The sequence below is a fragment of the Durio zibethinus genome, chromosome 12, assembly GCF_047325235.1.
Source record: "Durio zibethinus cultivar Kanyao isolate XHJ-2024 chromosome 12, ASM4732523v1, whole genome shotgun sequence".
Taxonomy (NCBI): domain Eukaryota; kingdom Viridiplantae; phylum Streptophyta; class Magnoliopsida; order Malvales; family Malvaceae; genus Durio; species Durio zibethinus.
The window spans coordinates 3,481,335-3,509,058 of record NC_143173.1 but is presented as its reverse complement, the minus strand read 5'-3'; the positions used below and the strand labels follow the sequence as shown (position 1 = coordinate 3,509,058).

Here is a 27,724-nt window from a genome sequence, read left to right as displayed (position 1 = left end):
TTGCACACAACATGGCCATATGTGCACATTGCATTAAACACAACATCAGCAACTGTGTTCATCCTTACAAAACCAGGAGTGCCATTGCATAATTTTCACAAGCACCTAGATTGCTAGTCCGCCAATCTCTATGGTTTTGCTAAGAAAAGCACCTATAATACTAGATGAACTTAATTAAATTTTTGGACATTAACACCCAATTTCAAATTTCAATCTGTAAGAAATCCAAGTGAAACTCAGCATCATCCTCAAACTTCTCTGCTCTGTAAGTAGAGGGAACTCATTCATTCACTAAGAATATTTGTGAAGTAGAACCAGCTGATCAATTATTGAGTGTTTTGCAAATTGAGAAGCCATTCCAATATTCAGGAATTAATGTTAACTCAGAAAATCTGTAAATTTCTATCTAAAATCATACACCAAAGAATGCATTAGAAGATTCCACAGCTAAAACTCTAAATTTCTACTGCAGAAAGCAAAATCATACAGAATTTAGCATTTGTAATGATGCAGAACCAAAATCATCCAAAAATCATAGATGGGATTGCATGTAGCAGATTACCTGGCTTAACAGGGATAGGACCTTTGATCATTACAGCATGAAGATCATTGTCAAGTTTCACAATCTTGAGCTTTGAGAAGCTTCTTTTGCTTCCTGCCAAGCATTTCTTCCCCTTGTATACACAGCCACTCTATGATTCTTGAAAACAAGTGCCATTTGAAATCTTTTGAAATTTCATCTAGGAATTTGAATTGCCAAAACAACAGAATCCAAGTTAAAATTTTTCAAAATATTTGTAGAAAGCCTTAGTATTTGGTTTTACATAGCTAACAACTGATGGATAAGAAAATAACATAACTAGAATAAAAGATACTGACCAACATATATCAAAAGTTTGAATGAAGTACAATATCAACAAAACAGGACATCAGATGTGTCTATTCTAAACGCTAACAAAAATATGTTTATGATAAGAACCGCTTCTCAACTTACGCAAAATTTAAACTTTAATCTTTTTAATAAAATTAAGGAAAATTAATAGACAACATTAGTAATTATATCAATATTATCAAATTTAACATGTAAGAAAACAAAATTTTTATGAAGTATATTAGGGGATTAAGTTTAAATTTGTATGATATAACGATTATTTAAAGAATTTGACATCTAATTTCATTAAATTGTCGTGTCAATAAAGTTAATAGAATGTAATTGATAATTTTAATAATTGAACAAATAGTCTATTTTAATTTGTATGGAAACAAGATTTTTATAAATTATATAAAAAAAAATATTGAAGTTCAAATTTTGTTTTGGTACAAAATTCCTATGCATAATTTAACCATATTTATTTCACTTATTATATCAAAATAATATAATTACAATAAAAGATAAAAACAAAGATATATGAAGTGGTAAGATCAACTAAAAAGAACATTAGATGTACACATTCTAAACTTTGGAAATATATATATATATATATATATATTTATGATATGAACCCCTAAACATAGTTCAATAGAACATTCCAAGCCTAAGACACCAACAAGAACAGGCATCCATGATGATTCCCATTTCTCACAAGAAGACCAATGCATATAGGCATCTTCTGCAGCAGTAGCTTTGTCTCTATGTATATATGATTGGGTAATAAAGTACATACCGTTGATGTGTATTAATTTACTGATATTATGGTAAGAATTATATATAGTTCACATTGAATTTGTTAGAATTATATACAGTGCACATTGAGTCAGGTCGGACAACATTCTATAGAATTGGGATTCAAATTTCAACTATCCATAATTTTTTGTAAAAAAATAAAAATTATTGTTTTTAAGTTTTGAAATCACTCTGGTAACTATATCCAACCCATCAATATCTATGCATTTAGCATTCTACTTGGTCTATTATATCTTTTACCATTTCTTTTTCTCTTTCTATTGGACAATGAATTTTATGAAATTCAAGAGCATTATTAAGGATACATTAAGTCAATTCTTTCTTTTTTTATAAAATACAAAAAAAATAAAAATAAAAATTCAGAGATTGTGATTCATCTCTAGAAGCAAAAAGAACTTTTGAATGAACCCGAGACTTAAACAGAGATTTTTGAAGTGAAATTATATCCTAGTAAGATAAAATACAAGTTGGACTCTTCTTATGTCTGATGCAGAATCTTGTCTTAGCATACATTATAGATGTAAAATACATAAGATGAAGCTTACTGTTTCATACCCGCTACTACCTTCCCCAAATGCATTAGAACAACAAAGAAAAACATTAATCCTAAATTTCATGTTTACAAGCCAGAGCTATCATTTTCCACTAAGCTGAGTGTAATATGAATCCACTAAGCTGAGTGCTCTAACTATTATTTCCTGTTCCAATAGCAAAGAACATTCATCGATACGAAATTTGAATATATTGATAGTGCGCATTACAAAATCTTCTATTGAAAAATTTTTTTGTTGCTCCTCTTTTTTAAGGGATTCAATCAAAATGGTAGAGATGATTCCTCTCTTAAATGTCTCTGGCATCATTGATCTCCTGAAGAAAACAAAAGGCAAAAGAACATAACAGATCGAGCGTCAATACAGGGGAAACCGGTATCTTCAAGCAGTACAATGATAGTTTCAAGATTTACCTCATCCTTAAGCACAACTCCGTCAGGAATTTGCAATTTCACTCCTGGTTTTGCATCAATTACAACTCTCCCCTACAGAAAACAAACCATCACAAGACAGAACTGAGTAAAACAGCAAAATTCATGACTTGCTGGTAGAGTTAAAACACTAGGCAAATAAAACCACAAAGAAAGCAAATGCATCCAATTTTTTTACCCAATCCCGACCTTCTCCAAATATACATGCATGCATGCATGTGAATGGTACTCTATACACTTCAGGCAATTGCCTCACATGCATTTGCAAGTATATTTCAATATACATAACATGATATCAGTATTGGCTGTTCTCTGTAATTTGTTTCAAAAAATTAATCAACAATGCATGCCAAAACTTGCAGATAGTTAATTTATTTTCAACGAAAAAAAAAAAATAAAAGAGTCCAATACTATATTTGAAATTCCTAAAGTATAAAATCTCAATATTTTGATGGCATTTCTTCAATTTGAAGGGAAAAGGAAACTTTTGAGATACTTTATACAAAGTTCCATTGGACACAAGCTCTCTCTAGCATGTTTTAGCCATCAATAATTCACACATTATCAAATTATAGAGCAACTTGAAAATACTGACACCCACTACTCTACAGCTTTTAATACTGAAAAAATGATAGTATCAAGTTTAAACCTAATACAAGAGGAAGGAACAAATATTTCAAAAAGAAGCAAGATACTGATGCAGGAGAAATAATGCAGATACCCTGAGAGTTATATCAGCTCCAAACCAAACATCACCAGTCACCTCCAAGCTATCCAGCCTAATAATGCTAGGAACGGTCTTAAAGCGACTATTGAAGTCGCTGATCTGAAGAGGAAAATAGAAAATAAATAAACAGATTAAAGAAAATAAAATGCAGCAACAATATAGGTAATGACCGCAACTCAATAACCTCACCTTTTTAAATTCAGGTCCTAAATCAATGGAAGGGTTAGTAGGGCTAGTCCTTGTGTCATTTCTAACTAAAACACCTTCAGCAAATGTGTAAAGGTCAGACTGCAGAACACATAATTTTGATGTTCAGAACCTTAAGTCAAGATGAAATAATATTTTATTTGGGTTGTAGCACAAAATTATAGTTGATAAATGAGGATCACCTGAAGAAGAAGCAAGTCTGATGTGGAATTCAATGGAAGAAAACGAGAATGGGGAATGGTAATGCCAACTGATTTTTCAAATAACTGCCTCAATGACAAAGTAACAACAATAAGAACTTCATTAATTTCTTGATTGATGTAGCATGTACACCTGTCTAAGAAAATTTTAAGCAAAAAGCACCTTTAAAGAAGAAAGGTCATCCAACTTGAGTGCACTAGTATCTACAAGCCTTTTAATCGCTTTCAAATCTATCCACCTGAGAAAAAGGGAACCATTATTCGGCATATTTGCTTTTTTTTTAAAGAGCAAATTCACAAGGCATAGCAGTTCACTCACAAGTTCCTTGTATCAATAAATTTGAACTTTTTCACCGACTTGTTATGACCATGAAAAAACAGAAAGGCAGATAATAAATCAGTCAGATGACCAAATAATGTCTGAATGAAACAACACCATTCCATTATTGTTCTGTGCACTTTGACATAAAATTTTGGACAAAAAGTGGAAATAAAGGATTTGCTGTGACTTTTTCTTCTCTAAAAAAAATGTTATAAGCAACTTACACTTTGAGTAGGATTTGCAGTAAAGTCTTCAAGCTATATGATAATGAAAGAAACAAAGTTAATTTATATGATAATGAAAGAAACAAAGTTAATTTAAGGCTGTTTTGAAGTATACATAGATTTCAAACAAATTTATCAGACATTACGACAATTAAAGATATCACTTGCCTTAAACTTTCCTTGGAGTGAACCAGCCATAAAGTTCATTAAACCAGTTAAGGCGGTTGGCATCACCTGAAAATAGTAACAACTTACAAAAGATTTTTTTAGCCAAAGTAGTATAATCAATGGAAATAATCCTTGCATACCTCCATACAGTATTCGATACTGTTTTGAGCCAAATGGTTCAAGATTTCTAAAATATCAGTCAAGGGGCACAACTAGAGAATTGAAGGTCATTAAAAATCAGAAAATCAAATAACAGAAACAATACAAGGATACTTGGGTCCACAACAGCAGCCACATTATCTGGGTTAACCACAAGGGCATACTCCTTACCCTGGAAGCAATGTGAAAATTATTAACAGTTTGCATCAGGATTCCTCCTCCAGGCATACTTTTGCATTTTCTTTCTCATAGATATTTCTTTCTTTTATAGACATAAGAGGAAAAAAAGGAATATTTTCAGAGAAAATTCTTACCTGGGAAAGTAGTACATCAAGAGTTCCACTATTCATGAGGGAAAGGAATTGAGTAGCATGATCAGAAGAATACCTTCGTGTATAAAAAAATATAAAAATTAAAAGAACCAATGAGAAAACTTTCAGCAATTGGTGAGCAAAACCACAATGTAATCCTACAGAGCAAATAAGCTAAAAGAAAAAGAATCTATTGGCTATTGGGGGAATGTCCAAATCGCCACATAAAGTTTGGATAAATTAATATTGCACATGGGAAAGAGATGCCATATGATGGTACAAGCAAAAACATCTCTATGGTGGTCAATTAGACATCAAACCATGCCTTTTTCCAGTTCATCTGTATGAAAGGTAATACGATGCTGACAGCATACCATCTATATCCAGTTCATCAGAATGAACGATACCAGGATGCTAACATAAGGAAAAAATACATCTAGAATAGAATAATCTAAAAGGGTATGTATTTCATGACAAAATGAGAAAAAAGTGAAAACGAAGAATAAATTCATGGAGTAATAGCTGTAGAGCTACCCGTATGCATATATTCAACTTAATGGTTAATTTCTAAAGCCTTATTATGAACTTTACCAAAACTTTCAGAAGTTGCTAAATATCAATATCATAGTTAAGTTATCACCAGACACTCTTATACGTGAAAAAAAAAATGATACAGTGTCAAAGGAAGGATACAAAAATAGACATACCATTCATCCACACCTCCCTCGCTTACCGATAATTCCAGTTGAGTTTGTTCCCCCTAAATAAATCCAATTATTTTATCAAAAGGAAGTCATAAATTTAACGTTTGTAGAATAAATTCCAGAACCAGTTATACAACAAGAAAATACTAGCTAGGTTCTCAAACCTGTCTAAAAGGATGTATATCTATCTTTGAGCTGGAGTATTTCTCCAAAACCTATGTATGACAACTTGGATGAGTACCACTGAGATACAAGGTTAAGAACATAATGTGGGAGAGGAAAAAGCAAATCACCTTTAACATATCATCGTGTGTTCTGCTTGAGTTCATTAGAAGCAGAGGAACATTGCACCCATACTTGGAATTTAGTGACTACAAAGAATTGAAAATGTTGAACTAGTGAGCTCCAGTGCACTAGAACAACAGTAAATACAACAAAAAAACCAGCAACCAACCTGAATTTGGTTAACAATTAAGTCCAGGAATGTTGACCCATTTTTAACTTCAATCAAAGACCTGTGCAAAGGAAAAAGGAATTGCACAAATTCAACCAAATATCCAGTTTCCATGACAAGAATGCCTTGTACATTAAAGAACAAAGTAAAGAAAGCACATCCTTTTCTCAACTTAAAACTGGACAATTCTTAAATTCTTCTGGAAGTATTAAATTCACTAAAGACCTAAGTAGTAATGATTAGTATATCTATTCAAAACAAGTACACTTCACATGCAAATTCCCAGTATAATAACAAAAATGATTCATTCAAAATATTAGAAGCAGATATTCAGTCCATCTTCATGAAAGAGCAGGACATACATATATAACAGAAAACATATTCAATTTAAGTAGAGGCATGTATTTAATATATAAATATGGAGTCATCAAGAAATCCTTTTTTTCTGGAAAAGAAAGATGAGTATCAAATTTCCAAAGTAAGATTATTGCTTACTTCGGACCACTGAAGCCCATATTTATTCCCAAAGCTCCATCAAATTTCACCACAACAAGTTTGTCCAAAAGCTGCTTCGTTTCAGCAATATCTAACTCAAGGCAGAAAGAACACAAACAAATTGTACAAGTTATACAAGCTGAAGATAGCAAACTCCAATGTCCTGCAATAATTTCATAGTTGCCATAGCTGGAATAAAATAAATTCACAAATAAATGAATCAAGAGTAAATATTACCCCCAGAAATAGGTACTAAGCTATCATAAGGAATGACAAGCACTTCATCATTTGAACTGTCCACCTTGCTCTCACTAGTGCTCTCCGTTTCTTCCCTTTAATCAAATATCAGATTTTATGTAAACCAAACAATTGGAAATAACACCAATATAGAAACAAAGAACAGAAGAAACAGTGCAACACCAAGCCATGAACACTCAACCCATATCAAATACACAAACTTCAGAGCAAGAATTCCTAACTCACACAAAAAAATAGGAAATGACCCTATCGTTCTGCACAATATCAGAGGTAAACCCAATCAAAACCGACAATGGATATTCTCCCTATACTAAAATACTCAACCAAGCTCTATTCAAGCAACGAACTACTTAGAAATAACTCATAATTCTGTCTTAGACATATCAGGTAACATATAAATCATAATCCACAACTCAAATCCCTCTTAAATCCTTCATCACGCATATCCTATCATACAACGATTACTACAAACAAACTTAGTTACTTCCTCACTTCCTCTCTAGTTAAATCAATAAAATCAGGATTCAATTTACATCGCATACCCTATGCAACACAGATTGTATACTCATTTTTGACACAGCATGCACATTTCAGTAACAAAACCCACTCAAAGGACCAAAATACCTCCATATCCGTCTTCTACCTAAAGCACAAAGCATTCAAATTTCAACATCCATTCTACTCATATCTGTAGAATATACATTTAATTTATTTTTTTTTTAAATCTCCATGGAAACGCATTTTCCGCCTAATTGAAAGACGAAATCCAATCAACCCCACCCTATCCCCCAAAAGAAAAAAAAAAATTCACCTCATTACAGCATTCAAATTTCCATACCTAAAACATACATTTAAAAGAAAAAAGAAAACCAAGTTTCTATCTAAGCTCAAAGCATTCAAATTTCAATAGACAAAATTCCATACCTACTTGTAGCCTTCCTCCCAATCCCCTTTTCCCCCTCTTTTTTCTTCCTCTCCAACATAAGACACTTAGTAATCATATTACAAACCAAATAAACAAACTGAACAGAATCATTAGCCGGTATGGGATAGGTAACCTTCTTATAATACTCCCACGGCATACTCGAATCAACCAACCCAACTATGGGAATCCCCAACCTTTCTGCTTCCAAAAGAACCGAACTCTTCCTCTCAGTATCAAAAACCACAACACAATCCGGCATCCTAGTCGGCCCAAAAACCAATTTCTTGTTCCTAGACCGAAACTTCTTCGGACTAAAACTGTTGGTCAAAAACCCACGCATTTTCGAAAGGTTGCTTGCCCTTTCAGGGCTTAAGGTTGTCACTCTCAATGTCATCTCGTCGATTATGGGTTGGAAAAGTGGGTTCGTGTTGATGAAGAGGAAAGAGGAAGATGGGTCACGTGAGAGGCAAGTGATGAAGTTGAGAGCATTGCGGAGACAGATTAGGGTCTTCTCGGAATCGATAATGGCTTGTTTGTTTCGGAAGCCGTAGGTAAATTGTTTGAAATGGTGGGTTGCTATTTGCCGGCCGATATGGGAATTGGTCGTTAAGAGCTTTTGGATTACCACTGAATGGATTGTCATTTTTTCCAAAGGGACAAACTTTGGGTGTCAACGAAATTCAAGCTTCAATGCGTGAATTGTATCTACCCAAAAGGTAAGTTTTTTTTTCGCCAATTACCGAATTTTCAGATTTAGGGTTTTTGAGGTTTTGCAGATTTTATCAAAGCAGAGGAATGAAACGGTGGTTATATGGAAAATCCAAATTTCGAGTATTGGGTCGGGTCGGGTTAACCCGATTCTTTTATTATTTTTTAAATACTTTTTTCTTTTTTCATATATGCTAGTAAACAAATTTACACTTTATTTATAAATAAAATAATTAAAATATTTTTAATATTATTACGTCTCACTACATCATGCAGACCCTAAAACAACGGGGAAACTTGTTATAGTGAAACTTGAACTGTTTATTCGGAGAACTTCTCCCAATTGGATTTTTTTTTTTTTGTCGCCTCATCTCTTCTCTTAATCTCTTCTTAGTTCTTGGGTTAAAAACAGGTTTTTTTTATATATTTCATTTTGATAATCAAACTCTGCGTTTTTTTCATTCTATTTTACTTTCAAACAGAGTTTTTGTTCTCCTGGATATTAACATGGCAGCTTATACGGTGTTGGAGGGTAGCCATGTTTTGGATCCTTCCAGTTCCAGCCAGCCTCTCTGTCCGGGGTCCGGCATTGTCTCTACGATTGAGAATGTGGTGTCGGTTGTTAACCTGGGTTGCAAGCTCGACCTCAAAGCCATTGCCCTTCTTGCTCCAAACGCTGAATACAACCCCCAAAAGTTTGCTGCGGTGATGATCAGGATAAAGGAAACCAAAACCACTGCACTTATATTTTCCTCTGGGAAGATGGTTTGCACCGGAGCCAAAACCGAGCAACAATCACGCTTGGCTGCCCGTAAGCATGCTCGGATCATTCAAAAGCTTGGTTTTGATGTTAAGTTCAAGGATTTCAAGATTCATAACATTGTTGCCGCTTATGATTTTAGGTTCCCTATTAATCTGATACGACTTGCGAATTCTCACTTCAAGTTTTCAGTATACGAGCCAGAGTTGTTCCCAGGATTGATCTATCGTATGAAACAATCCAAAATCATGATTATGGTTTTTTCTTCGGGGAAAATTGCTATCGCTGGAGCTCAAAAGAGAGATGAAATTCTTAAAGCCTTTGAGAACATATATCCAATTCTTATGTCTTTCAGGACAGACAAGTAAAGGACTTCCTCAAGACCCGACAGAGTTTTTGGTGAACAAGAAACAGAGGATAAATTGAGTTTTTTTTACCATTACTTGTGAGGGTCTACAAGCAAAAGACTCTATGTAGACCATATTTTCTGTTATCTAAACTTTAATTCTTGCTTCAGATGAATGTTTAATTTCAAGTAAAGGAGTTCTTGAAGACCTAATAGAGTTGTTGAAGAAGAAAAAGAAGAAACAGTAAATAAATTGCAGTTTTCTTTTATTATTGTTTGTGAGGGTGAATTAATTGTAAATATCAGAACATATTTTCTTTTATGTAAACCTCAATTCTTGCTTCAGATGAATGTTTAATTTCAATAATTTGCTTCCTATTTTAAATATTTCCTGTAAATGTCTATCAACCTGAAACTCTCATGTTGAGACTCGAGACCTGGGACCAACCACTCTTAAAGCAGCTTCTTTCCTAGCCTCCCTGATGCAAAGTCAGGATAGACTAAATTTTGGGAAGAACATCCCAAAAAAGGGAAAGGGAGTAAAACCATATTAAAAATATGAAGCTACACCTAAAAATTGCCAAAATTGGGTCCTAAATTAGATATATACACACTGTACAGACGAGCAGCTGGGTTCAACCAATTAGCTTCAATATGAACTGGTCTTGATCTAACTCTGGCACACAACGATCCCAAAACCTGACCGGTGAACCAGGAATAATCTTTTAACCCATTACCTCACCACTTAAATTCAGGTCTTTGCGCAGCTTATTTCAGCCATTAAGTTTTGTTAAGAACTGGCTTAAATTGTATTCCTCAGTGTACTGTGATTGATCCCAAAGCGCCTTCAATCCAACAAGGATAACTTTTAACCCCTTCCCTGAACCCATTAGTTTTGGGTTTCCATCTATGCTGCTCTCTGAACGTTTCGAAGCAGTAGCTCCCTGCAATTCAAATATATTTGTATCTGTCACCTCAAAAGAACTAAAAGCAAGAGCATGAAAATTCAATATATTCCATTTATTCAACATTTTGATCTCTTTGAAGAACCTATCCGCACCATAGGAAAAACTTCAAAATCTAATCCTCATATCAGGCAACTATACTCAGAAATGCATAATAAAGCATGGAAGAAATAGGGAAAACAGAAACCCATAAAAGAACCAAAAATAACATGCAAATGTATGGTCGCCTTATCACACGGAAAAAGTCCCTGATAAAAAAACCTTTTTAGATGTTTCTGCTGAGACAAATAGATCAAGCAACTGGCCAGTGTTCATGGTTTTCAGGCCGTCATTCTCAGCATTGACAACAACATTGGCAACTGATACTTTGAACCGTTGGAGGCTCATAACTTTCTCTTCCAGGAAGCCACGCATGATGAGACGAAGGACATTCAAAACTTTCCGATGGCCGAATCTGTGCGCTCTGTCCATTGCCTGAAAGCGCGTACGAGATAAAGTCACTGTTCCTTTCAACGAATATAGTAGGCTTCAAGCTTAAGTAAAAAGTACAAACAATTTAAAACAATAAATATGCAGGGGAGAATGAATCTATTCATATTGCCTGATAATTCTATCGACAACAGATTACAAGAACAAAAAAAAAAAAAAGGCTATCATTAAACCAGAGGCAAAAGCAAACAATTATGCCATTTGATTCATGTTACAATGTTGCAAACAAACCACCATTTTTCCAGGCCAATACTGAGAACAAGAGATGGATGAATGTCAAGAAACCTAATGCTGATACAATATGCTGGAATTTCACCCAAAAGTTACCGAGTTAAAGAAGAAAAATTTATAAAAAAATTATCATCGAACACTACTGAAGGAAACTAATCTATCCGGATCCTCTACACATGCATAGAAGATTCTGTACAAATATACGTAAAATTTCAGTTACCTGATGGTCGCGCATTGGACTCCAATCGTGTTCCATGGAAGCGAGGGTATCAGCAGATGCCGAGTTCGGACCAAGCCCATCAACTGCGAAATTATTTTGTTTTTCTTTTAAGCATTTTGATATTATTTTGTTTGGATTCAAGCTAATATTATTCATTTAAGCATTCGATATTAATTTTAACTTTGTCTCAAAATTCAAATGAAGACAAACTAAAATTTTATTTTTTATTTTGTACAATAAAAAATCTACATTTTATTTATAAAAAATAATTAAAATATTATTAATATTTTACGTCTCACTACATCTTCCAGACATAAAACAATAGGGAAACTTGTTATAATGAAACTTGGACTGTTTATTATTAGAGACGTTCTTGCAATTGGATTTTTTATTTTTTCGCCTTCTTATCTCTTCTTTTAATCTCTCCTTAGTTCTTACGTTTCCTATTTCCTTTTCTCCAATTCTGCAATTTCTTTTGATATTCAAACCCCGCATTTTTGCATTCTATATTGTCCTTCTTCATATTAACATGGCAGCTGATACTGTGTTCGGGAGTAGCCATGTTTTGGACTCTTCCAGTTCCACTTCCAGCCACCCCCTCTCTCCAGGTGCCGGCGTTGTCCCTGCCATTGAGAACGTGGTGTCGACGGTGAACTTGGGTTGCACGCTTGACCTCAAGGCCATTGCCCTTCATGCTCCAAATGCTGAATACAACCCCAAAAGGCTTGCTGCTGTGATGATCAGGATAAAGGAACCCAAAACCACTGCACTTATATTTTCGTCTGGAAAGATGGTTTGTACCGGAGCCAAAAGCGAGCAACAATCACGCTTGGCTGCCCGTAAGCATGCTCGGATCATTCAAAAGCTTGGTTTTGATGTTAAGTTCAATGGTTTCAAGATTCAGAACATCGTTGCCGCTTATGATTTTACGTTCCCTATTAATCTTATACGGCTTGCCAATTCTCACTTCAAGTTTTCAGTATACGAGCCAGAGTTGTTTCCAGGATTGATCTATCGTATGAAACAATCCAAAATCATGGTTCAGGTTTTTTCTTCGGGAAAGATTGCTATCGCTGGAGCTCAAAAGAGAGATGAAATTCTTAAAGCCTTTGAGAACATATATCCAATTCTTATGTCTTTCAGGGCAGACAAGTAATGGAGTTCTTGAAGACCCGACAGAGCCTTTGGAGAAGAACAAACATTGGATAAATTGAGTTATATTATTATTTGTGAGGGAAAGTTAATTGTAAATTTGAGGTACATCATATTTTCTGTTATCTAAACTTTAATTATTGCATCAGATGAAAGTTTAATTTCTATTATTTGTTTCATATTTTAAATATTTGCCGTAAATCTCTATCAAACTATATGCAGTGCAAGAGATAATTTTATTGACTTAAAAATTTAGTTTTTTTTTTTTAATTATAGCATTTTAAAAAATATTTTTTCAAATATTTTCAATAAAGATTTTGTTTTTTAAAAAGAGGAGAGTTTTTTATTCCCTACTCTCCCCTTATTTTATACTTTTGGGAATTAAAAAAAAAAAACTTAAGAATCATATTTTATGTACCTAATTAAGGAATTAAATTACAAAAAGTAAAACCTAACCAAATGCCCCCTAAAGTTAAAATTTGGAAACAAAATTTGGATAAATTTTTTTAGGTAAAGTTCACAAAGTTTTTTATAAAAATAATTTAATTAAAAATTTAATAAAAAATCAAAATCGATAGATTGATAGAGCTTAATAAAAAAATTAATAATATATAAAAAATTAAAAAATATCATTTATAATTCAAATTTGATTGATATTTATTCAATAATAAAAAATTTTATCAATATTTTTATTAAAAATGATTATTTCAAAAATATTTCAAAATTTATACATTTTTCATTTGTCTCAAGAACTCTAAATCTATTGTTTTTTATTTTTTATTTTAATTTTATTTAATCATTTTTAATAAAAAAAAACTTCATAAACTTTATTTAAAAAAATTTATTTAAATCTTTCCTTCAATTTGGCTAGCATATTTTATAATATTCAAACTTGTTGAAATTAAATATTGATCATTGTAACTTAACTCACATTGTCTCTGTTAGGCCCAATAAACTAGGCTCATGAGGCTCTAAAAGGAGAAAAATAGCTTAAACTATCACTTGTCCCATGCATATTATCATATGTTTCATGAATGGCCGAGCACTTATTCCCCTGTCATGATTTTTTTGAGTATTAATATCATGTAGCTAACTTGATTAATAGTATTAATTTGAAATATTAAAATATTTTATAAGATTAAAATTTAAATACAAAAATAAAATTTTTATTTTTTTAATTATCAAACTCATAAAAAATATATAATATATGAATCATTTTGTATTTAACCCCGAGAGTGAAAGAAATACGTGCTACTAGAAACCAATGTTGCCATTGTTCCAACGCATTGAGCATAAGGCAGGGGGCAGTGGGCTAGGAAAAAGACTTACAAAAAGTTTTATAGGAAAAATTCACGAAATTATTTATTATAAATGAATAAATAAAATTAAAAAATTAAAATCGATAATTTAAAAGATCTCATCACATAAATTAAGTATGTAAAATTTAAAAAAAATTTAATAAATTTTGATATATTTGTAAAATAAGTAATTTTAGTAAAAATATTGACAAAATTATTATAATTAAATAATTATTGATCAAATTTGAAATATAAATAATATTTTTAATAATTTTTTTATATATTATTAATTTTCGCATTCAACTCTATCCATCTATCAATTTAAATTTTTTATTAAATTATTTATTTATTTATTTATTATTATTAAAAAATTTTATGAATTTCACTTATGTAAGTTTTGTCCGGCATTGGCTACTAACTCAACCATATTCTAATCTTCTCTCACCGCCGGCTAGTGGAATTTCCAAAGCTCTCACCTTCTTTTCCCTCATTATTTTATTCATTTACAAAATTTATGTTGAATAAAATAAAGAAACAAATCTTCTCCTACAAACGTTTTGTCAATTTCCATGCACGTAAGCTCTTGTCTTTTTTTTTTTATCATCTTAACTGTACTTATACTCCTTATCTCGATTGGGTTCCAACTGTTTCAACCATTTTTTCTCTTTTTTTTGCAAGATTATTCTATCTCATTCAAGATCATTTCTGGGTTTGTTTTCTTTTTTCTTTTTTTTCTGCCATGGATTGCTTTGGATGTTTTCCTTTTTTATGTGGGTTTTCTTTTGGGTACAGGAATGATTATTTTGGTGCCAAATTCTTTGATTAAAAGACCCAAAGTTTGCTGAGGAACAGCTTCAAAGGTGAACTTTTGCTTTGAAAACCCTTTAGTTTTCAATGTTTATTTATGATCATAAACATAACTCGATATAATTCTTGTGGGATCCTTTTAAAATTTCAACTTTTCTCATTGAAGGGATCATCATCATATCAAAAGTTGCAACTTTTTCAGGGAAAAATTGAAACTTTTCAGGAAAAAATGAAACTTTTCAGATTGAATTAAATAATTGAAAAGTTTAAGACAATCTGTCAACTTTTATAGGATTCTACTGCGACAGTAGCATGAGTAATGTACTAGGCTAAATTCTGAAAGCTTTCTTCTTTTTTTGGATTAAATGTAAAATGTAAGTAATTCTGGGGTGGAGGACTCAACGTTTTGGTGGAAGGCCCGGAGATTATTTATGATGGATAAAGCAAATTAAAATCCAAAGTTTTTCTTTTTGTTTTATAAATCCCAGGTTAGATTGTTAGGTTTCTTGGAGCTAAGAGGCAAACTATTAGGTTTATGATGTGGAATTAAATTTAAAAAATACACGCAAATAGGAATAAGTTTCATAACCTTTTATGTAAATTTGAAGTAACATATTGAGTTTCAGACGTTTATGCCAGTGTAAAACCCTGTACCAGATGGTCCTTTTTCAAGTATTGTACATCGCATGTTAGGACACTAGAATCTATGATTTTTTTTTCCTTTTAATTTTTTGGTATCTGCTGTGAGAGCTTGGTGAGTCATAGCATGATTACAATTGTTTAATTATGACATAAGCTGGTTCTTACTCATCTTTGAAATCCATAATGAATTTTTTTATATGTTTTGGGGTTTGAGTTCCTTTTTAATGCCACATTTTACTGATTTCAGTATGTAGTTTCATTCTTGGTTTTAGGTTCCATCCTGTCATTTCGACTTGCTCAACTTTGTTAACTTGGGAAAATGTCATCTAAACAATTGAAAGGAAGAGAAAAAGATGCGTCTTTGTTGCCTGAAGAGGAACAAGCAAAGGTAAATTTTAATATCTGAACTCTTGAAACAGGGAAAGTTTTCCTTTATTTTTTTCAGCTAAACAAAATGGATTATATTGTTGATTGTTGATTGATTAATGGGATAATACCCTAAATACCTTAAGTATTGCACTTTTTCTAGCATGTACCTAAATTAAAATTTTTAAATTGATAGCCAAATTTTATTTTTTTATTAAGTTATCCAATCTCTAATACCATTAAAATAAACGTCGACATGGCAATCGATACTAACGTAGATGACACAGAACTATCTTATAACAGTGATGTTGTAGCTGTCACATATAATTTATTTGAGATAATTATGCAAATATTAGCGAGGATATTAAATGTCAGATATAAGTTGGAATTGCATATAACAAGTTGCAATATAAGCTCTTAAGTATATAGAAGAAGGAATAGAGTAGTATTACTCATTCTCTTTTTCTGAGCTTTTGCATGATGCTGTCAACCAAAAAGTGCAGCACGATGCTTCAAAAAATACGATTTTAATTGGTTTTTCTTTTTGTAATCCTTATACCAACAACATAATTTTATATGATCCTAAACTTTGTTTCCACTGAAATGGTGGATTGCAAAAATTTTAATCCAATAGTAAGAGTTTCTAGCTGAGAAGTTAAGTCAAATTCTAAATAAACTGAATTGTCCGAAGGTTCAACTAACTGAATCCCCTTCACCTCAGATTGATGACGTTAGAAAACTAATTGGCCCAATAGCTGACAAGTTACCACTCCTTTGTACGGATGCATCAATATCAAGATATCTCAGAGCAAGGAACTGGAGTACAAAGAAGGCAAGCAAAATGTTAAAAGAGACATTGGAATGGAGACTTCAATACAAGCCGGAGAAGATCAGATGGGTTTGCGTTCTATTTTTTCTAACTGAACTTTTTTGCATTGAATTTTATATTTCTTAGGTATTCACAAACACACACACACACACACACACACACACACACGCTACCGCAGGATAAACAGTGGAGAAATTACTAAGTTTTTATTAGTTTGGTTGAGCTGTTCCATTGCCTATGACAATTATTATCTTGCTACTGTGTTTACTTTTTGACTCTACTATTATTCCTCTCTACTTCACATGGTATGGATATTTAACTGCCTTTCCATGCTGTGCCCCGGATGGTCAGGGTTGAAATTACAGCAGAATTTGTTTTGTTTCACAAATGAATCTCTGGAAGTGCGACTTTTAACTATAATTATTGGCTACCTGGGAGCTTGAGCTTCTTGCCGTTACTAACATTTTATAATGCTTTTAGGAAGATATTGCTCACGAAGCCGAGACAGGAAAAATTTACAGACCTAATTACAGTGACAAACTTGGGAGGCCTGTTCTTGTCATGAGACCTGGTTTCCAGGTACTAGTTGGATGGAATTATCTGGCTTTGCATATGTTATTATTCTACCTTTCTATTCATGATGATTATGGTGAATTTGGACAACTTCACCTTTTCAGAATACGAACTCAACATCAGGACAGATCAAATATTTGGTTTATTGCATGGAAAATGCCATAATGAATTTGAACCAATATCAGGAGCAAATGGTTTGGCTAGTAGATTTCCAGGGGTTTGCAATGGCAAATGTGTCTGTTAAGGTGACTCGGGAAACAGCTCATATCTTGCAGGATCATTATCCAGAGAGACTGGGCCTAGGAATCCTCTATAATCCTCCAAAAATATTTGAATCTGCCTGGACAGTATGTTATTATTTCCTTATCCTTCATTTAATCTTCTTCCAAAAATATTTGCTCATTGTGTACATGGTGTTCATATGATATTAATGGGTTGGAACTTTGTGGCAGATAGTGAAGCCATTCCTTGAGCCTAAGACATGCAAGAAAATGAAATTTGTCTATTCTGATGATCCAAAGAGCCTGAAAATAATGGAAGAAGTTTTTGATTTGGACAAGCTGGATGCTGCATTTTGTGGGAGAAGCACAGGTGGATTTGATTATCAAGCATATGCACAACAGATGAAGGAGGATGATATTAGAAAGTCAAATTTCCTGGACTCTAGTTCTGCTTCACAGTCTCATCGTTCGTATTTGTCCGAACCACATCGTTCAGGTTCGCCAGATTTAGACCATGATTCTAACATGTCGAATGAAAGTGGATTATCATCTGGTGAGGAAGCAAATCATTCAAATTTGGAGTGCATTGACATTCAGGTGCAAGAGCTGTCACTCAGCTGCAAAGATATCCAGGTGGGCGAAGCAGCTGTTGCAGAACAAGTGAAATAAGCAAGTTGGCATGGCCCTAACCAGGGTTCTAGTCAATTTCATTCTTCTTTCAAATTTTAAGCAATCAAATGTCAAACACAAATGGTAGCCTGGATGCAACCTTTTAATACAGCCAACCGATTAATTGCATTAGATAGCTTGAGCTTTCACAGCTGCATAACAAAACTCTGCTGTGAAGGACAATAAATTTTCAAACCACTATCAAATGATTTATCCAATGCGATATTATTTTGTTTTGCTAGGAATGATTCATGGATGCAATGCAACCTTCTCACATTTATTAACAGAAGATTCATCATGCAAGTAAAACTAGACTTTAGTGCTTGAAATTTCATGTGCTTATAAGCAAGAAAATGGTGAATTCAGTATAATTCCATTAGTTCATACAACTATTCTTAAAAATTGGTATGTCTCATGAAGATAAATTGTTTACTGTTTGGTAACAAGCCAAAATTTTGCTAGAAAGTTGAAACAAGGGGTTGGCACCCACTTACCTTTCCATGCTTCTCTTGCACATGGCAGGTGCCCTTCTTTGCCCCATTGTTTTTGTCATATTAAAAAGAAAGGAAAACCTAAAGTTTAAGCGAAGTTTATGGGTGATTAGATTGTGTAATTAAAAAGAAAACCTAAAGTTTAAGTGATGAGATTGTCATATTAAAAAAGCAATCAATTATCCATTTTAACAAAGTAAAAGGTTACCAAATCCCTTGAGCATGTAATAGTGGTCCATTTCCTTCCTTTTTCCTTCACTAAGATAATTCAATATTACAACATCATTTAGTGTTGGGACCTCTTCCATCTTCAATAGTAAGTATGTGGTTTTATATGGTGTCAATGTGATGTATTATATATATAATAAAAACAATATTGATCAAGACTTAATTTGAAAGCATGATGAAATCCTCTCATCATATTGGAATTTGTGTTTTATGATTTTTTTTTTATGATTTTTTTTGAGTGAATCCTCTTTATTATTTAAAAATTAGTGAAAGTTTTTATTATTTTATTTAAGGGTGATAAATATATTTTTAACTAAATTTATGATGAATATTTACTTAAATCATTTTTTAATTAATTTATATTTAATTTAAAATTATTAAATTTCAACTATAAATTTAATTTAAAATGCATTTATCACCCTTAGATGAAATACTAAAAACTTTTACTAATTTTTAAGTAGTGAAGAGGATTTTTCTCAAAATTTTTTTTATCTACAAATATAATTTTTTTTCTTTTGTTTCTAAATTTTTTTAATTATTGCCCTTGCAAGGCAAGTTGTTTGAAATTTTCCATTGAAGCATTAAATGGAAATTAATTATCTATGTACTTTACTCAAATCAACCAAGACTTTTACATATTCCTTTAATTGCCTTAAAAAGTCTTGAATCTTGCTTCATCTTCAATTGAAATCCACAAAAGACTTTGAAAAAATTCATGGGGTACTCAAGATAAAATTTTCATATTAGACATAAATGTTAATAATTCTACATTTATATAATATAAGTATGGGAACAGCAGAACTTTGTTTGAAAGCAATAAAAGAATAAAATTCTGTTTACCAGATGTAATAGTAATCATGATAAACAAAATCCACTCTGCATAAAATAATAAATCCATTGATGTATTATCATCATTGATTTAAATGATAAAGAGTTTAATTTTTTTAAATAAAAAATTAATTTTAAATTTTATAAATAAAAAATAAATTTAAAAGAGTTTATATGTTTATAAAATTTGATCTAATTTAGTTTTAAATTAATCAAAATTTAAAATAATTTCGATCGTAAAAAATCTCGTATGAAAAAATTTCATTGATGTAATATATACTTTAATAAGGCTGGTGTTGGCAATAAAATACTAGATTATATATTCTTATAAATGTGGTCACAACTTATAATATATATTCTTATATTAAATATTCTTTTTTAGAAAGAATAAAAAAAAAAAAGAAGGAAGAAAGAAGTGAATATAATGGGAAGTTTCTTCCTTTCGTTTTCAATCTTTCTCTTCCTTTTGTGCCATCTCTCACAAAGCAAAACAATTAAATTCAGAAGAGAAACAAAGCAATTACAACTTCATAGCTGTTTTGCTAAACCAAAAAAGTAAGCAGAAAGAGAGAAGAAACAGAGGATTCCATTTTGCCTTTTTTTTTTTTGTTTTAATTCCTGATCTCTTTGTATTTAACCCATTTTCAAAATTCCTTAAGTTTCAATTTCCCAAGCTTCAAAGACCTTGGGGTTTGTTGGTTTTCCCTGGTATTGTTGGGTTTTTGATGCCTTGCATGAAAGTTTTCATTTTTATGTGATTGAGAATTTTCAGGTTTGCTTAAAATTTTCTTCTTTGAATTAAATTTCCTTCTTTTTTTTTTTTGTTTATTTATCAATTTCACTACTCAAAAACTCTTAATTATTGCTTTGCAGCTATTGGGTTGATCTTCATTTGGTTGTTCTCTCTTTCATTTAATTCTACCTCTAAGGTGAGTGTACACTTAAATTTTGTGATGAATTTGTTTCCTTTGGATCCAATGGGTTGTTTTGTCTTTTAATTGGTTCTTTTTTGAAACAGATTGGAATTTGAAAATAAATAAATTTATATTTAGAGAGAGATGGCGCTTGAAAGATTGGAATTTGGAGTTAGAGTTAGGAAATTTATGGTGATATCAGTTAAAACATGTTATAGATCGGTTTGGAATCATCCAATTTTGGTTGGTTTGGTTTGTTTTTTGATATTTTTGTATAGATCATTTCCTTTGTTGTTTTCTGTTTTGGTTACTGCATCCCCTGTTCTGGTTTGTACTGCTGTTTTGCTTGGTGCCCTTTTGAGTTTTGGGTCACCAAACATACCTGAAATCGACGAAAAGGAAGAAGAGAAAGTTAGTCATGAAGTTTCACCATTGAAAACTGGGGCTACTGAGGATGATACTGTTATCAAGAGAGATGTTGGTGATGATGGTTTTGTTGTAGAAAGACATGTAGGGAAGAGGTGGGATATAGTCGAGAATGCTGATGAGAAAGTTAGTTTGGTTGATAATGAGGTCAGTGAAATTGAGGAAGATGATGGTTCAGTTTGTTATACGCCGTTGGTTAATGAGGATTTGGATTCTAGGGATATTCGTTGTGAGAATGGTGTGATTGATGGGGTGGATGGAATGTTGAATGATTCATTAGTGGAGAAGAAGAGGGAAATTCAGTTGGAGATGCAGGGGAGTGAAGGTCTGTTGAGTATGGGGGAGGCTGTGAAGGATCAACATCTTTTGGCAAATGAGGTACGTGACAGGAATCTTGAAGTGGAGGATGGTAAATTTCCAGCAGTTTTCGGGGATGATGATGGTGATGGAGATGATGATGAATCTTTGGACTCTGGTTCTGGTGGCGCCAAGAGTTCCTCTCCTGATGCTTCAATGGCAGATATAATTCTGATGCTTGATGAGTTGCATCCACTTTTGGGTTCAGAAGCTCCACAGCCTGCTCAGATGTCTCATGATGGTTCTGATGCTGGCTCAGAGAGGTCTCATGATAGCAGTAATGATGAAAGTGTTGAGTCAGATGAGTCAGAAAACCAGGGGGAGGAAGATAATGATAATGAGGAGGATGAGGGTGAGGGAGAAGGAACAAAGGGAGATAAAGAGGATGAAAGTAAATCTGCAATTAAATGGACGGAGGATGATCAGAAAAATCTCATGGATTTGGGGACTTTGGAGCTTGAAAGAAACCAACGATTGGAGAATCTTATTGCAAGGAGAAGAGCCCGTAAAAGCATGAGTTTTATGGCTGAGAAGAATCTAATAGACTTAGACAGTGCTGATATTCCCTTAAACATCACACCAATTTCTACAACAAGACGTAACCCATTTGAACTTCCCTATGTTTCCTATGATGACCTAGGGTTACCTCCCATTCCTGGGTCAGCTCCACCCAATTTGCAGCCAAAAAGAAACCCTTTTGATCTTCCTTATGATTCAGGTGAGGAAAAACCTGATCTTAAAGGAGACAGTTTCCAAGAAGAGTTTTCAGGTTTTAATCAAAGGGAAACAGTTTCCCAAAGAGAAGCCTTCTTTCGAAGACATGAAAGCTTCAATGTGGGACCATCATCTCTGGGTGTTCCTCGGCAAGAGCTTAAGTGGAAACCTTATTTTGTTCCAGAGCGGTTTGTAACCGAAGGAGCTAGCCCTTCCTCATTCCAGAGGCAGTCAAGTGAAGTTAGTGAGTCGAAGTTGAGTTCTGTTCCTGATACTGAATCAGCGAGTTCAGTTGTGGATGAGGAGGACAACAAGCCAAATGAGCTAGATGTTTCTCAAGAAACTGAACTGAACTTGAATGAAGATCATGCTTCTGTCCGTGATGAACAAGAAAGCCAATCATCTGGGGATGTTGACCATGCCAAGAACAGAAATGTTCACCATGACATGGTTGAAATCACATTGGGAGATGGAGAAAGTCAGTTGGAAATGGAATCAAATTTGTCTGAATATGGAGCAACTACTCATGTTGAACTCGATGCATATGAAATTCATCCCAGAACAGAGCCAGTTGAGGAGGGTTATAGCAGTAGATCAAGTTTGTCATCATTATCAGAAATAGATGAAAAGATATCTGATGTCAAAGGAGAAGGATCTGCAGGTTTTGAACCCAGAGATCATGAAATTAAAGAATCTGGCATTTCTACACAACCTTCGTTTGAGGAATCAGAGTTGCATTTTACAAGTAGGGTGGTGGATGATAATCAACGTAGAGAGCCTGTTTATGATTCAAGTCCTCCATCTATTGAGAACTTCCTCTCATTTTCATCTGTTAATGGAAATGAACCAAGGGCAAGGGATCTGCCAGAGAATGGTGAGCATGGTGTTACATATGCTGGTTCATCAGGGGTTTCTTCCACTTCTGCTGTTCATATTGTATCGATGGTGCCTGAATCTGTGGCTGAGTATGTTTCAACGAATGCAGGGTCATCATCTTTGTATGAGGGATTGAAGGAGGATGTGCCAAATAAGGAAGAAAGCTTTACCCCGAATCAAGTGGACTTATCAAGCCTTGGTGCAGAGACGACTGTTGCAGTTGACCAAGAAATTGGTGAGGTGTTGGATTCTTCACCAGAGGAACAACAGCATCCAATCCACCACAACAAATCTTCAGAGGCTGAACCTGTAGATAGGTGTGCGGTTGACAAGAAAGACACTCAGCTTGAGCAAGATGAAATTCATTTGTCAAGTTCACCAGAGGATAACTTAATAGAGGGCAGTGTTATGCCTAATGGAGAAATCATCCAGACTGAATGTGATCAAATGCATTCGCCAAACTCTGATGCAAGTCTTGATGTTGATGGCCACCACGATAAGGATGAGGAGTTGTCTTCCATAGCTTTGACTTACCGGAATATGCCTTCCAATGATATAAGTCCATCCACAGCAGAGGAACCAGGTCATGTAGTTATGGCTCAAGTTTCAGAAACTCAATCTTCAGAGGCTAACCTCAGAGAGGAGCATAAAAAGGAATCTGAAATGGATCAAGTCCAATCACCATGTTCTGATTCAAATATTTATACTGGTCTCGACCGTGGTATCAATGTGGAGGAAATTCCTTCAGACTCTAGTTATCTAGATGTGCCTTCTAGAGAAAACCCTTCACCAGAATCAGAGAAACAGTTGTTGTGGTCTGATAAACCTACAGATGAACCACCTATTGATGAACATGATAAACTTGGGGTAAGTTATGTAAGTATTTCTTCTATTTGTTTAAATTTCCTCGCCTGGATGAATTGCCAAACTTCTTTGAAGATTAATCTTACCAATTATTTTTTGCAAATTTTGTCGTCAATAATTTGTTTAAATTATTAAATATCCGATGCTTATTTTGCTCTTGTTAGATGAAGTTTTCCCTGTTCTGAATTCTTCTTTTGCGAGCTTGGAGTTTGGTAGGACTAAAATGATAATCTATACCGTTTGTTTTTTCGTGGTTTCTTTTTTTTCCCCTTTTCTGTTTCTTTCTTTATCTACTACAGAATTGATTACGTGATATTCATATATTTACAACTAATTAAACATGTATTATGTGATATTCATATATTTACAGCTAATTAAAATTTCATTGGGCTGAGTGATTGATTTTCCTGGTATGAAATGTTCTTATTGCGTGTAGGCTTAAATCCCGTGGCGTTTAAGAAGTTTGCTGCATTAAATATTTGAATTTCCTTGGATGTATTTGAATTTTCTTAGGAGTTGAATTCTTCGCTTTCTCATGCATCCCTTTCCATATCTGCTATTACTTGATAGATATTGTACTATGGTTCCCTGCGTTTCACATAATGTATCCCAAATAATATATCCCAAATTTTATGGTATTTGGGTGTTTTTGTCAGAAAACATATCCTAATTATATTAAATTGGTGATATCGAAACTAACTCTGATTCAGGAACCATCTTTAGTTGAAAGTGAGTCTAGAGGGGTACTAAACATTGTCAACGATGATGCAAATATACACGAAGTTCATGATTCTGAGGACAAACTCTCAACAAATTTATCTTCCATGACTTTGGAGTCCGCTTCTTCTCCTTTTGAGAGTACCAAACATACGTTACCAACAGATCGAGAAGATCTGAAAGACAAGATCCTGAACAAAATTGAAAGTGAGGGCCCCAAAGAAGTATCAGAACACTTTAGTTATGCAGAAGTATATGCCACTCATGTTAACGAGGAAAATATCAGTGAAGAGGAAGATGAGATTAAAGAGATTGATGAAGGAATACTCTCTGAGCTGGATACTGTTGGGGACTTTAATGTCAAGGAAATTGGTTTATCAGAAGAATCTCATGTTGCCTATACTGAGTCTGCACTGTTACCAGAATATATAAAGACCAAGACCACTGTGGAGCTGCCTGTTCTTGAAGCAAGATCAGTGGAAGATATTGATTTGGCTATTAAGCAACTTGATGAAGGAGTAGATGTTGAGGAAGTAATTCTTCCAAGTATGATTGTGAATCAGCAGGCTCATGCAGATGCAAATTCAAAATTACCAGTTGTTGACGCAAGATCTCTGGAGGATATACATAATGCTTTCCAACAAGGCCCAGAATCTGATCCATCTGAGCTGCCACATTCTTCAGACTTAAGGAATGGATCATCTGAAGCAGAGCGCCTTGAAGCAATATCAGTAGAAGATGTTGATTTGGCTTATAAGCAACTTGGTGCAGTAGATGTGGAGGAAGTAATTCTTCCAGGTATGATTGAGAATCAGCAGGATCATGCTGACACCAATTCAAAACTACCTGTTGTCGAGGCAGGATCTCTGGAGGACATCCATAATGCTTTCCAACAAGGCCCACAATCTAATCCAGCTGAGCTGCCACAATCCACAGACTTAATCAATGGATCATCAGAAGTAGAGCAGCATGATGTGGTTTCTACTAAAGAGGTTGTCTCTGGTATTCAAGAAAATAGTGAGAATGCAGCTGGTGAACAAAAAAATGAAAACGAAGAAACAGAAGACAGAAAGACGGAGGCAAATGTGGAGCTTCCTGTTCTTGAAGCAAGATCAGTAGAAGATATTGAGTTGGCTTTTAAGCAACTTGATGAAGGTGTGGATTTTGAGGAAGTAATTCTTCCAAGTATAATTCAGAATCAGCAGGATCATGCAGATACCAATTCGAAATTACCTGTTGTTGAGGCAAGATCTCTAGAGGATATCCATAATGCTTTCCAACGAGGCCCAGAATCTAATCCAGCTCAGCTGCCACATTCCTCAGGCTTAAGGAATGGATCATCAGAAGTAGAGCGGCATGATGCGGTTCCTCCTAAAGAGTTTGAAGTTAGTGATGTAGTCTCTGGTATTCAAGAAAATAGTGAGAATGCTGCTGGTGGACCAGAAAATGAATATGAAGAAGCATCTGAAAAATCAAAGTATCAAACCTTAAAAGTATGACTCAAATTCTAGTTCCAGCTCCAGCTCCAGTAATTCTGAATGAAAGCTACAAACTATAGTTCAGAAAGAAAGAAAAGTAGAGATTTTGGCGGTTTCAGTTTCCTTCTAATAACGGTTGTTCTCTCCTCCCTCTTTTTAGTTTGGTTACCATCATGTTTTTGATTAATGGTAGTCATGTTCTTTTGAGTTTTTGATTGATTTCTTCAAGAATGAGTTATGGTTTGATTTCTTTTTTTCTTCTTTGGTTCTTTTCTGCCTTTCAAGTGAGGCAGGTTGATGTTAACGGTTGATTTTGATCCTTGAAAATTCTTGTAAATTATATTTTGTTTGTAGAACAGATGAAGTGTTCTATTCTAGTATATTCGTGCTATTTCTTTCTCATATTTTCCCATCTTTCTCCTTCTATAGGTACTTGCATTCTTTTGCTTTTGTGATTTATATCACACCGGAGGTAGAAGACTCTTGGTCTCACCTTTCACTGTCGTGTGATAATTTTAAATATGATATAATAATAAGAAAATGATATAAAAAAAATATAAAATGATAAAATGTAAAATTTGTAGCAAAAATAATACAAAATTGATATGATATAAAAAAATTTTATATTTTGCATGTATTTGATACGAAACAGATAATATATAAATACATAAATTATCAGATTAAATAAATTGTTAGATTAAGTTGCTCGATTATATCCCTTAACTCTTATAATATATGATCAAAGAAAGTTGTCAATGTTTTCGAACACTAGTTGCTCCTCTAATCCTATTTTCATTGTCAACTCGATTTAGAAAGTTTTAATCAGCCTCACAAGGGGAAATCATCAATCTACATGTGGATATAAAGTTTGGCATTAACAAACTCTATATGTTTGTTTTGCATTAGAAAATACATGCCAAGTTGTCTACTAGTGGTTCCAATGAGTATAGAGATGTGCCTGCATGCCTGCCTGCCTGCCTAGCCATGTTTGTTGTTTGGGGTAAGAAGAAAGAAAAAAAAACATGAACTCAATTCTAGTCTGGACTCTGGCAAGTGGAAAGCAGGGATTAGGCTGCTGGCTTGGCTGGCAGCTTTTTCCACCTAAAATTTACAGGCAAAAAAAGAAAAAATAAATGAAGCTAACTGCTTCAGCCTTCAGTTGCACCTTTAGCACGTAAGCACGCACAAAGCAATGTGAAAAGGATGGCAGGTTTGCATCTGTTTTTGGCACAGCGGCCCACTTGGTGTGCTAACTTTTGCTGGTCGGTAGCCGACTTTAAAGTCTTTAACAGGACTTCATCTTTTGTATTCAGAGATTGGCTATCTTAGAATTTTTACGTTCCTACCAAAATTTGGTGTGACTTACCCATTTTTTGAATTATAAAATGAATCATAGAAGAATCAAGATTTAACTCGATTATTTATGTAATCAAATATACTTTTTTTTTTATTTTAAAATTTTTATCATGTATTGATTTTCACAAAATTTTAAAAGAAATTTTAATTTTTATATATTTAACATTAAAATTTAAATTTTTTTATAAAATTAAAATTTCTTAATTTTTAATATAAAAAAATTTTAAGATATAAAAAAAGTTATAGATATTCAAAAAAAAAAAGACATAATTTTAAAACATCTTAAAAAAATAGACCAAAATATGAGATAGAGAGAGTAACATTCAATAAAATTTTAAGTTTTTATATTTGAAATCTTTTCTCTTATTCTTAAAACTAT

General features: G+C 33.4%; 3 protein-coding genes, 1 long non-coding RNA gene and 2 pseudogenes across 16 annotated transcripts; 4 read left to right on the top strand and 2 right to left on the bottom strand.

Annotated features, from left to right (window-relative positions):
- On the bottom strand, positions 1-1,343 carry LOC149515589 (uncharacterized). Its single transcript, XR_016346830.1, has 2 exons — positions 563-1,343; positions 1-263 (listed from the first exon to the last, which is right to left on the bottom strand). It is a non-coding gene; the product is annotated as an uncharacterized LOC149515589 (long non-coding RNA).
- A 758-nt stretch (positions 1,344-2,101) lies between these two features.
- Positions 2,102-8,617, bottom strand: LOC111296541 (UTP--glucose-1-phosphate uridylyltransferase-like). 4 transcript variants are annotated; one of them, XM_022890906.2, is made up of 19 exons: positions 7,820-8,617; positions 6,875-6,969; positions 6,638-6,728; positions 6,143-6,203; positions 5,982-6,059; positions 5,853-5,903; positions 5,692-5,744; positions 4,988-5,060; positions 4,788-4,845; positions 4,655-4,701; positions 4,515-4,580; positions 4,347-4,379; positions 4,120-4,157; positions 3,964-4,039; positions 3,783-3,866; positions 3,583-3,681; positions 3,388-3,492; positions 2,649-2,720; positions 2,102-2,551 (listed from the first exon to the last, which is right to left on the bottom strand). In XM_022890906.2, exons 1-19 carry the CDS (start codon positions 8,461-8,463, stop codon positions 2,525-2,527), a joined length of 1,851 nt encoding a protein of 616 aa, XP_022746641.1. In that variant the 5' UTR covers positions 8,464-8,617; the 3' UTR covers positions 2,102-2,524. The 4 variants fall into 4 exon arrangements, 3 of the variants coding, with proteins under 3 accessions (XP_022746641.1, XP_022746640.1, XP_022746642.1); XM_022890905.2 differs by having other exon boundaries at positions 6,638-6,800; positions 7,820-8,590; XM_022890907.2 differs by lacking the exon at positions 3,583-3,681 and having other exon boundaries at positions 2,342-2,551; positions 6,638-6,800; positions 7,820-8,590.
- A 278-nt stretch (positions 8,618-8,895) lies between these two features.
- On the top strand, positions 8,896-9,768 carry LOC111297269 (TATA-box-binding protein 2 pseudogene; annotated as a pseudogene).
- Positions 9,769-11,966: 2,198 nt separating this feature from the next.
- LOC111296116 (TATA-box-binding protein pseudogene) lies at positions 11,967-12,790 on the top strand (annotated as a pseudogene).
- A 1,595-nt stretch (positions 12,791-14,385) lies between these two features.
- On the top strand, positions 14,386-18,337 carry LOC111297964 (uncharacterized). 6 transcript variants are annotated; one of them, XM_022892586.2, is made up of 8 exons: positions 14,433-14,564; positions 14,668-14,698; positions 14,782-14,849; positions 15,711-15,826; positions 16,526-16,702; positions 17,114-17,212; positions 17,311-17,553; positions 17,659-18,337. In XM_022892586.2, the coding sequence occupies exons 4-8, from the start codon at positions 15,758-15,760 to the stop codon at positions 18,094-18,096; spliced, it is 1,026 nt and encodes a 341-aa protein (XP_022748321.2). In that variant the 5' UTR covers positions 14,433-14,564; positions 14,668-14,698; positions 14,782-14,849; positions 15,711-15,757; the 3' UTR covers positions 18,097-18,337. The 6 variants fall into 6 exon arrangements, with proteins under 6 accessions (XP_022748323.2, XP_022748324.2, XP_022748321.2 ...); XM_022892588.2 differs by lacking the exon at positions 14,668-14,698 and having other exon boundaries at positions 14,386-14,564; XM_022892589.2 differs by lacking the exon at positions 14,668-14,698 and having other exon boundaries at positions 14,427-14,564; positions 15,693-15,826.
- A 1,756-nt stretch (positions 18,338-20,093) lies between these two features.
- LOC111297963 (uncharacterized) lies at positions 20,094-26,391 on the top strand. 5 transcript variants are annotated; one of them, XM_089769090.1, is made up of 5 exons: positions 20,094-20,415; positions 20,517-20,572; positions 20,662-22,928; positions 23,040-23,797; positions 24,505-26,391. In XM_089769090.1, exons 3-5 carry the CDS (start codon positions 20,702-20,704, stop codon positions 26,008-26,010), a joined length of 4,491 nt encoding a protein of 1,496 aa, XP_089625216.1. In that variant the 5' UTR covers positions 20,094-20,415; positions 20,517-20,572; positions 20,662-20,701; the 3' UTR covers positions 26,011-26,391. The 5 variants fall into 5 exon arrangements, with proteins under 5 accessions (XP_089625216.1, XP_022748319.2, XP_022748318.2 ...); XM_022892584.2 differs by having other exon boundaries at positions 23,040-23,806; XM_022892583.2 differs by having other exon boundaries at positions 20,662-23,797.
- The last annotated feature ends 1,333 nt before the right edge of the window (positions 26,392-27,724 follow it).